The sequence below is a fragment of the Gracilinanus agilis genome, chromosome 2 (genome assembly GCF_016433145.1).
Source record: "Gracilinanus agilis isolate LMUSP501 chromosome 2, AgileGrace, whole genome shotgun sequence".
Classification (NCBI taxonomy): domain Eukaryota; kingdom Metazoa; phylum Chordata; class Mammalia; order Didelphimorphia; family Didelphidae; genus Gracilinanus; species Gracilinanus agilis.
Genome location: NC_058131.1, coordinates 609,353,873 through 609,365,344, shown reverse-complemented (window position 1 = coordinate 609,365,344; position 11,472 = coordinate 609,353,873). Strand labels below are relative to the sequence as shown.

The window sequence follows — 11,472 nt, the reverse complement described above, 5'->3', positions numbered from 1 at the left end:
CTTTTCCTTGAAACACTTATAAAAGCTGTAATTTTCTCCCTTCCAGGAGTTCCACATATGTTTGAATTCTCTCCTTTAAAAGAAATAATTTGGCTGAGTACAGTGGCTCTTTTGATTCTGAAGAGTACAGAGTAACTGTCTTCCTTGGTTTTTAACACACTAATCCTTCTAGACTCAGTTTAAATTCTAAAATCATTTCAGAGGGGAAAAGGAATTCAACTCAATTCAATTAAAATATTTATTAAGCACCTATTATATGCCAAGCACTAGGGTTACAACAGGAGGCAAAAGACAGGGTGCTGGGGGTGGGAAAGGATGACAAGTTGAAACAAAGTCTAAAAGACGGGGCCACATAAGAGTTCGACCCTTCAGCCGAAACTGAAAAAAGCTGAGGTCTCTGCCCTCAAGACGTTTACAATCTAACATATGTAACTTTTTTCTCCTGCCTGAAGCTGTCTTCCCCGATATGAATTCCTGAACCATCAGCACCGATCCTAACACCCTTTTCCCTTACTGGCCAAAAGGAGATATGGTTAACTTTTCACCAGGTGCCACGGAACAAGTGACTGAGAGACTAACATCCGGGTTTTAAACATTGCCTCTTCTGGCGAGCGGAAACGGAAGCGCGTTCCGTGCTCGGCTCATCCGGAAGTAGCCTTGTTGCCTAGACGAGCACCGGAAGTGCCTCTCTAGGTTGGTGGCCTGAGAACCGAGACGGTGAAGAGAGAAGGCACCGGGTAGGGGTGGGCAATACTGTTTGGCTGGCGGGTTGGCCTGGGCTCTGAGGCCAAGCCAGGCAGCGGGCAGGAGGGAGGGTTGATCGGAGCCGCCTGCAGCGGTGCCACAGTCCTGGTCTCTTTGGAGGCGTCCCCAGGGCTCGGGGTATGCGTGCCCCTCACTATACCCTTTCTTCTTTCTCTGCCGCAGCGCGTGCTCTTTGGTGCTGAAGGACGACGCGGACAAGCGACTGTTGCCAGCAGGGATAAACCAGGCCATGCTTTGAGAAAGAGACTGATTCTCGAGGTGCTGTTGCTTTTCATTTTCAGTCTCTTCAACCCGCACCCTTTGTCCCCGTCTTACTCCTGACTCTGTTCAAAACTGGTACCACCTCAGCAACCCAGGGACCCCTTAGAGAAAAAAACATTGAAATATCTCTTGAGGGAAGTCACTCTCGCTCAGAAATGATCAGCTTCTGTTCGTGGCAAATGGTGCTAGTTGGATTCCTGCCGGATTTTCTTTTACTCGAGTGAAATTGGTTGCTAGGCACGCGATCCCTCTACTGGCCATAGGGTTAGTTACAGCTGGGTCCAAATGCCCAAAACCTGAAACGCCCATTTTCTAAAAACCCAGAAACAAATCCTGATAGCCCTCATAAAGTTGGTAGGAACTTCTGGTTATCCACATGAACTGACTCATTTACAAATGAAAAACTGATCAGATTGATTTAAGTGGTCGTCGTTAGATTGTAGAACCCAGGGCAGTGTAGTATAATGGAAAAGAGGGCTGCATTTTGAGTCAGAGGACCTGATTTAAGCCCGCCTTGTGGTTACATAATTTTTCTGGGCTCTCAGTTTTATCTGCAAAACGGGGGGCTGACTTGAGAATTAAATTCCATCCTAAAAACAAACAAACAAACAAACAAAACCCAAACTGACAAGTTGGGACTCTGACTCCCAGGAAGTACAGTGTTCTTTACACTGCACCAATATATTTTTGGTTCTCTGTGGAGCTCCTGACTTTAATGAAATAGAGTGTAAGCTGCTACTGATCTACATGCTACTGTTGAGTATTATTCCTGATGTTTATTTTTTTTTTGTTGTTCTTGTCTTTTTATCAAGGTCTTGGATTTTTTCAACAAAAAAAGTTAACAGTGTAGCAACTCTTAAGACACTGAGGTAAGTAAAACTTTTTTTTTTTAATTAAATAATTTAAGATAGGGACAGGAAGTGTGACCTTCATCTAAGCAAGCCCTACAGACCTATCCAGCACAGTGCTCTACACTAGCTGAATAGGTATAAAGCAAATAAACTAATATTACTAATAGTAAAGATGATAATTGCTAATTTTTCTGAAAAATTGAATATATCTTAATGACCTGTGATGGTTATAATTCTTTGGCTGGTGGATGAAGGACCTTTCTAGTATTCTTTTTAGGCCACTAAGTTAGAGTTTAATATTAATGATTTAATCATTTGAATTTAAATTAATTTGACGGAGGAATAATTTAAAATGAAGTAATTTGAAGATAGAGGTTCTGGCATCAGGTTAATATTTCTGCAAACTTTCAAATCTGTAAACAAAACCTTCAAAGAGAATCTTTGTATTTATAAGGTGGTAACATGATAGCAATGACTTAAAAGTATTAAGAGTATTGGGAAACTTGAGAGGTTTGTTTGTTTTTTTGCTTTGCTCTGTGGACTTTTTAAAGTTACTTGTTTCTGCTTGGGTTCCTTTGGAATGACAATAATATTGAAAATTATGTTAAATAAGTAACCTCCATTTTAGTATCGAGTTAGTATATCCTTTTGAATGACCATATGAATGAATATGGAAAAGTGTTTTGAACTTTCTGAAGAGAAATAGCAACAATCATGAAAAAAATGTAGTCCGGTGGCATATTTTTTTTGGTCAGATCTTTCATTACCAGATGCAGAAAATTATATAGGGGCATACAAGTGAACTCCAGGATGTCAGATAAATGAGTGCTTATTAATAATACAAGCATATTAAATACTGGTGTGTAATGTACAAGAATAGACAAAAGTGGATGGGAATCTTGGAGTATGAGTGAAGGGCTTGGTGGGGTTGTAGTGAAGATTATCTGTGTTTGAACAAGAAGAGATTAAAGGTGGCTGCTAGGATACTTACTTATACTTTTACACTTGGCAGAATAGACCTCACCTTATGAGAATGTAAGCATCTTGAGGACAGGGACCTAATCTTTGTATTCCTCATTATACCTTATACATATCCTTAGCAATTATTTTATTGAATTGATGCTACTAATAAAGGGACACATCCCTCTTGGTGGGTGACAATAAAGCTCAAGCCTTTGAATCTGGGTAAATCCCCATGTCTTCAGAGAAGGCAGTATGAAAGGAAGAGACCACATAGAGTTCCCCTTCACTATTCCCTCCATCTTCCCTCCCCTTTCCTGGAACACACAGGCAATCTCTAACCTCATTTGTCCTTAAAGAATTAAGTCAGGTTTACTTTCAAGAGTCAGACTACCACAGGGTATGACTGCATTGCACATAAATCTCAGTGATTATGATTCTTAGCCTGGAATTTTTGTATAAGCGTCTTCTACTAGTCTTTAAGAATTCTGAGTTGAAGAGAGTGCTGAGTGACTTGGGTTGCTTTCTAATGATAATTTCTGAAGTTAACGCTTTTAAAAATATGGCTTAGTAATGATGTATATTTCCAACTGGAACTACAGTTTGTATGTTTGATTTCTAATGCTATCATGAACTTGCTCTGATAATAATAAAATAATTTAAATGAATATTTAAGTGTCTTAGTTCCAAAACTATTTCCTCTACAAATGGTAGGTACCTTTTTTTCTTTTTAGGCATATTATGATAATCCTAAAGGATTTATTTTAATGTAAGTTTAGAACTGTATATAAAATTAACCTGAGCTTCCTTGAGGACAAGGACCATATGTCATATTTTACACAATACCTCACTTAGTACTGTACCTTGAAAACATATTTAGAAAATGTTTGTTTGTTAATCCTGACTATATAAAAATATCCATCACAGTAGCCTTTGTTTGATACAACAAGTCTATATTTTCTACTTTCTCTTCCTTGGCTTATATAACCAGCATTGTACTGACCAGACTTATTGAGTTTGATTTTTGAGACAAGCCTTTGCTACAGGTGGATTAGTTGGGGGAAGGTGAAAAATTTGCTATTCAGATTTTGATATTTTATATAATACATTGTACTGACTCCAGAATGAGAAATCTTTGGTGCCCAGTGGGCATCATTTTATATATAGTTCACCATTCTAGGCTGTGAAAGGTAGCATTCTCAATGAACAGTTTCCAAAAGGCAAATTATATTGTAGAAGAGGCAGTTGTCCCTTCTGGTAACAGATCACAGAGACTGAAATGTTCTGATGAATAATCTCTTTGTAGCAGCAGTTAAGGAACAATGGGACCCTGTGAGGCTTTTGCCCCTAGTGTTACTCTGACCTGAAACAAATATAGAATCTTAACTGTAGGTTTTACATTTATAAATTCTAACTACCTAACTTGCATATATGATGGAAACAACATGTAAATGGAATTTTTTTAACCCTCTCTTGGAGTTAATAGCCTTAACAATTTTTTCATGATTTTTGTTTCTCTAACTCATTCCTTTCCAATAAAACCTTCCTTTGTAGCAGTGACTAAAAAAGAAAGGGACAGAGCAGTTTAGCAAAACCAACTAGTACCTCAGACATTATATACCATATTAAACAACATAGATTCCATCCCCTTTCCTACCACCACCACCACCAGTGAGTCACTGTAAATGACATTTTAAAAGAAATTACATTTTCTTTTTATAGCTGATTTCAGTTTCACCAGCTATAGTGCACAGTTTACCTTTCCATCAATAAGAACTACTTTGCATTTGTCACAATCAGTGAGTCAACATGTGTTTAGTAAATGTATAAATGCTGCTGATAAAGGGTCATAGGCTCTTTTTCAAGGAAATGGCAAAAGAAGTTGCCTTAAGCAACTGAATATAGGTGAGTCCCCATTTTATTCTCTTCATAAGTCAGCTTGGAAGAGAGAGACCACATAATATTCTCCCTCATAATTCTTCCATTATTAATAAACTGCTTTGTGCCAGGAAATGTTCTAAGTACTGGTAATACAAAGAAAGGCAAAATACAAATCTGAAATGAAGACATGGGGTATAATTGTGTAATGTGGTTTTGCCAATCTTAAGTTTGTTTGCTTTTTAAATGCCTCCTTTTTTTTAAACCCTTACCTTCTGTCTTAAAATCAATATCAAGTATCTGTTCCAAGACAGAAGAGTGGTAAGTAAGGGATAGGCCATTGAGGTTAAGTGACTTAGCTAGGGTCACACAGTTGGGATGTGTCCTAAGGCTGGACTTGAACCCAGGTCCTCCTCTCTCTAGACCTGGCATTCTATCTACTGTGCTACCTGGCTGCCCTCTTTTAAAATGCCTTTTTATGAAAATTTTAAATACCAACTAAACTCCTTACTTATTTTAATTTTTCAAAAATCAAGTGATCACACTTCTGTGTAGGTTCTTCCTCAATCCTTCAGCACCTTATTATGGTATTTGTGGCTTTATTTTGTTTTGTTTTTCCCTGATTGAGGTTATAGCCACACACAAGAAATCATCTCCTAATGACTTGGCTTCTGGTGAAAGCTTCTTTTATCTAGGTTGATTGTCAGGTAACAGTCTTATTTTTTCGTTTTAGGGAAGATTTCAGAATGACTGACACTCTTGATGCTGTTCCAAATTTTGAAGAGATGTTTGCCAATCGATTCACAGAAGGTGATACCGAGTACCAAGAATACCTGAAACGCCCCACAGACTCCCCTCCGATTGTTGAAGAGTGGAACAGTGGATCTAGTGGTAATCAAAGAAACAGAGGCAATAGGTATAATTTTCTTTTTTAACAAAATTTTTTAAAAATATACTCTTAATGGACATTAACAAACATTTCAATATATATAAAAGAGAAAAAAGAATTCGTATGAAACTGTAAGTTTTTATTACGTTATGTTTCTTAAGTATATATTCAATTTAACTTAATAGTAACAAAACTGCCCTGCTTGTCTTTGTCCCCCTTTTAAGGTACTGTTTTCAAATAGCATATATGTGATTAAATAGAGCTAGAAACATGATTTCAATCAGTAGCTTTAATACTTTGGAAGGTATCTTTTAAAAAAAAAAAGCTGTCATTTGGGTCTATTTGATGAAGCTACTCACTGCAGAAATAAAACTTTAATAGTCTTTTTCTTTGAAAAAACTAGTTTTAACTGAATTATGCCAGGACTTTACCTATATACTTTTTTGTTTGGTTCGTTTTTTAAAATTTAACTTATGGTGTCTGTTTTCTGTGAGCTAAATAATGTTCTTTCTCAAAACAGATGTACTAGGACTTTGATAACAAACCTTTTAGAGACAGAGTGCCAGACCCCGCCCTCACCCCCCTAGACCGAGTACCCTACCTGCCTGCCTGCCCCCCCTCCCTTACCCCAAACAGGAGAGGGAGGAAACACTCCCATTGGGCTGCTGGGCAGGGAGGTGGGTGAAGTGAGGAATGTCCTCAGGCACATGGATGGGGAAGGGGAACAGGTCTGTCCCAAGTCCCTCTGACTTTCTAGTAAAAACAAATAAACAAAAAAGAAACAACTGCAGGCATTCCCCCAGAGAGGGCTCTCTTTTGGCATGTGTGCCATAGGTTCGCCATCATGGTACTAAGACATACTTTATATTTTCCCAAAATATTTGAAATTGGGGTTTTTCTCAAAAGAGGATACTTTTTTTGGTTTTGCCTATGTTTACTTTGCGGGGGGGTGGGAAGAGGATTATAAAATCAAAAATAAATTACATTTAACATTTTAAAGTAATAAAGTTTATTATTTTAGGCAAGTAATAAAATACTACCTCTCTTTTTTAAAAAAAAAAGGATTGTGCAAAAAGTGCTTGGCCAATCTTGAAGCTGTATATAAATATAAGTTCTTATTAGCAATCGTCTGGGATAAAATTAAAATATGTCTTGTTGATTAATTCTGTATAGAATTGATTTATCTATGTTTTTAGGATAAATTTGAAAAATTAGGGTAAGTTAGTACTTTAACATTCAATTGTAGGGAAAAGAAACTTGTAGAATATTTAATTGGGAATTACACTGAACACACGATTAAGTCAAAGACTTAATGGGGGGGAGGGGGTTGTGCCTATATTAAAAATGTTAAACTGTGGTGAACTTTTTTTATTATAGGTTACAAGATAACAGACAATTTCGAGGAAGGGATGGCAGGCGGGGTTGGCCAAGTGACAACAGATCCAATCAGTGGCATGGAAGACCCTGGGGTAACAATTATCAACAGCACAGACAAGAACCTTATTACCATCATCAGTATGGAAATTATGGTTATAATCAACGGCCTCCTTATGGCTACTATTAATATAAATGTTGACATCTATCAAGGAAAACCAATACATTCTCTTCTAACATGTCAAAAGCTTGCCTGTCTTGTTTTTTGTATATAATTTTGTATAACTAATTTTACACAACTTGAGGTTGTCATTTACAAAGAAACTAGAAATATGTGATTGGTAGCTGGGAATGTTAGTCCTGTAAAGAAGTTATGGACTACATTGTTCAATTTCTACCTCAAATTTGACTTCATTTCACATATTATTGGTGCATCGAATTTCCATGTAAGGCTGCCAGTAGTCATAAGTGTGTAATATGGGCATAATTAGAAATAGGAAAAATGTTTGCTTTCTCTCAAATTTAAAGGAATATCTGTAAACATGGATGAGATTATTTCTGGAATTTGACAGACTTTAATGAAGTAAATCACCAAGAGACAGTTACATTTGGCTTTCAAAATACCATATTTAACAGCAACTGAAACAAATTATAATTGATTTACCTTTCACTTGGCTTTGATTTAGAAATAATAACCATACTATGTAAATGCCTGTTTTAGAGGTCTGAATGCTATATTAGTAACAAAAGAAAAATTAATAAAAATGTAAAATAAGAAAATAATTTTTATTTTTGGATTAAGTGGGTGTAGATAAGGGTTTTTTTGCATTATGTACCAGTATGAGTTTTCTGGTGTATGGAAGGCAAGAGAGAGAGCTTCCCATTCACTTAAAAACACAGGATTGAAATTCAAATGCAATCTAGACATTTTAACCTGTTATATTTTCAGCCCTTCCTTTCCAATCATCATATGAAACATAACTCAGTATTTAACTCTACTTTATTTTTGTAGACATGATAGCTTAGATTTGACATTATTTTTCTCTGCCAACATGGAACCTGCTGTAACTTGTTCACGTGCAATAATTGGGTGAATTTTTAAAAATCTTTTCTCTATTTTTATATTCCCATTATGATGCCTGTTGTAATTACATTTTTATTCAAGGGAAATGGTAACTGTTAACCTCACTCTTAAGTTTTGGATTATTAGTTTTTAATAATTTGCCTTTTGTTATATCCTGTCTGATAAAAGGAAGTACAGTATAACAGGAAAAAAGTACTCCCTTTTTTAACCTAAAGGACTTAAGTTCAAACACTGATTTTTAAGGACTGAACTTGGGCAGTTCATTTAAACTTTCTTGACTCAGAAATCCTTATCTGTAAAATGAGTTGGACTAGATGATTTCTCTGAGGTTCCTTCCAGCTCTCAATCCTATAATCTAATAAGAGTAGCAGTTTAACGTTTTATGAGATTCTTAAATTTTTTGTGGGAAAGGTATTGCTCTGTTGAAATAGAGGTGTTATCAAAGGATATGATCAATCTTAGTATGTCAGAGCTTTGCAGTGACAGTTACTTAAACCTTTCTTTTAGCTGACATCTTACCTTCTTGGCATTTCTATTTTAATAGCCTTCTCATGGTGTTTTCTCTATAATCGTGAAGGAGCCTGCATTCCCTAAGCATCCCTTTGCCTCCTACTCTCAGAAGCCTATATATCCTATTCCCTTAAAAATCTCTACTCTGTTAGCTGTTATTCTGAAAGAAAAAGTAATTTCTGCAAATGACTGGCAAAGAATAATGTGTTACTTTCAAGAAGTATTTACATTTCAAGGAGGGAAAAAAATCTTTGGAATTAAAATCTTTGCAACTTTAAGCACTGTGGCTGGCAAGAGATTGGGGGAAGTAGGAGGTAAGACCTTCCTTGTGCTCCCCCAAACCATACCATGTAAGCAAATGCCTGTTCTACTAACATATGTATAAAACCAGCCTTGGACATGACATTCAATAAAAGTAGATCTTGATAGTATTCGTATATTGTCTTAATGATGTTTATATGAAGCCTGCCCTATCCATAAGTCTTTTGTAGTGGGAGGATCATAGGGAAGTTAGATTGTTTTCCTTCTTTTTTTTTAAACCCTTACCTTCTATTTTAGAATCAATACTAAGTATTGGTTCCAAGACTGATGAGACGTAAAGGCTAGGCAATTGTGGTTAAGTGACTTGCCCAAGGTCATACAGCTAGGACATGCCTAAGGCCACATTTGAATCCAGGTCCTCCTAACTCCAGTTCTGACCCTTTATCCTCTGAGCCACCTACCTGCCCCAAGTGGATTATTTCTAAAGCCTAAAACTCAAGAAGAACTAAGCATATGCCTTCAGCTGATCTTCAAAATGGCAGGCAAGTCATACATGCTGTAGGTGTAGGTTGACTGTCGTGGTCCCAACTCTAAAATCATCCTTATTTTCCAATTCCCACATCCCACTAATTTTCAATCAATCAACAAGCATTTATTAAATACCTACAATGTCTCAGACACCTTATTGAATTCTGAGGCTGCAGAGAAAAGGCAAAAATAGTTACTAATTCTACCACCAAAATGTCCTTGACTTCTTTCCCTTCTCCATTCATATAGCCTCTAGGTCCTCATCACTTCTCATCTGAGCTTTTGTACTGACCTAATTGGTCTCCCCACAGGTAATCTCTCTAATCCATCTTTCCACATAGTTGCCAAACTGATACTTCTAAAATATACAACTAATTCCTCATCCTCCTTGGAGATCTTCAATAGTTCCCTATAGCCTTGGGGAATAAAAGAGTGGCATTAAAAACTCTCCATAGTTTGATTCCCACCTACCTTTCCTGTCTTCCTTTTCTAGTATTTCCTTTTATGTGTTATATTTCAGTAAAACTTGTCTGAAGGCTGATATTATGAGGAAAAGTAATATTTTAATTACCATGGCCATGTTGGTAAAATATATAAGACCAAGCGCCTGATAAAAGCTATTTCAAACCTCCCAGCATTTTCTTCCCTCCACCTGGCTGCCTCGTACCAAAAGAGGAAGTCAGACCTGACTTCCCAACACTTAAAGCCAGGCTTTACCTTGAAGACATCATCCAAAACAGGAAACCTGCTGGACCATGAGAAATGTAATTTCAAAGTCCCCCACATGTCCACAGGAAGTTTGTCATATATCTACATATCTTGAGGCTTAATACCTCTAATGGAACCCCAGTAATTTTAAATAACACATTACCCCCCTGAGATCCAGTGAAAAAGACTGGTCTTTTTCAGTGGATCTTAAACCAAAAGAAAAGAGGATAAAAGCTAGCCGCATTGACAAAAAACCAATTTGGGGCAGTCCCCTATTGGCATAAGAGTGTACATTCAAACAAATTCATTCAACTCCCCATAGTTCAAATCAACTGCAACCCAAAGTCCAAATTTGAATCTTCATGATCCAGTCAAGGCTCTTCAGGCATCTTCATGGTGTCTTCACCAAACAGGTTTGTTGTCTGGATTTTGGGGAGATGGCAAATTCCTTATCCTGAAATTACTCTCAAAAGAATTTAAACTTTACATTATAGATTATAAAACATACATTTCCTTCTGAGAATTATATATTACCCCCCTGAAATTACTCCTAAAAGAGTTAAAATCTTTTTTTTTACATTATAGATTTTAATATAGATATTATGATTACAAAACTTCACACACACACCCCTGAGGAAAATTTTAAATAACATATTTCTCCCCTGAAGAGGGTAACTCAGGTCAGCTAAGGATACATGGCTGAGTCACGGGGTTGTATGAGATCAATTGGCAAAAGAAACAAAAAAAATAAAATTCAAATAAAAAATTAACTTGTGAATGAAATGTAAAATGTGCAAAAATGTAAGGAAAATAAACTTATAACAGGCCTTTGAATCAAGGCCCAATTAAAGTGATTTAAGCAGTTTGCAAATACCCATTTAGGGCCATGACTCCAGAAAGTTGCCATTCTCTCTATATACAAGAGAAATAAGGGGAATGTCTCTCCCTGGTCTGATTTTTCTTCACCTTCTCAGGGAATGAGCCATAAATGATAGCCAATCTTAGGTGCTTTACTGACAGTGTAGTTCGAAGAGTCCTACATCTTAACATATGTTAAGCATCGCAACTTTGAGTCTTACACTGAGTTCAAGTCCTTCAGTATTGGCATAGAACATCCTCAATCCATGGTCTGAATGGCATTTTGCTCCTGGGCACTTTTGCAGATTCTCAGTCAGTCTCCATGACCTTGTGGCTCTTTTTAGCACTTCTCCTGGAATCGGACAGAGAGACATTAAATCACAGTCCCATCATATTTATCAATAATTGGCAGGTTACCATAGTCTCAGGCTTTTCAGGTATGCATTAATAATATAGCAAATATATATTTGCATTCTGCTCATATCACTGTAAAATCAAAAAAGGATTAATATTGATTATATATGTACTTTCAGTACACATGACAC

At 36.7% G+C, this 11,472-nt stretch overlaps 1 protein-coding gene across 1 annotated transcript; it reads left to right on the top strand.

Annotated features, from left to right (window-relative positions):
- The first annotated feature begins 675 nt into the window (after positions 1-675).
- RAMAC (RNA guanine-7 methyltransferase activating subunit) lies at positions 676-9,003 on the top strand. The gene is made up of 5 exons (XM_044662519.1): positions 676-737; positions 928-1,023; positions 1,839-1,895; positions 5,449-5,631; positions 6,982-9,003. Exons 4-5 carry the CDS (start codon positions 5,462-5,464, stop codon positions 7,166-7,168), a joined length of 357 nt encoding a protein of 118 aa, XP_044518454.1. The 5' UTR covers positions 676-737; positions 928-1,023; positions 1,839-1,895; positions 5,449-5,461; the 3' UTR covers positions 7,169-9,003.
- Positions 9,004-11,472: the final 2,469 nt, after the last annotated feature.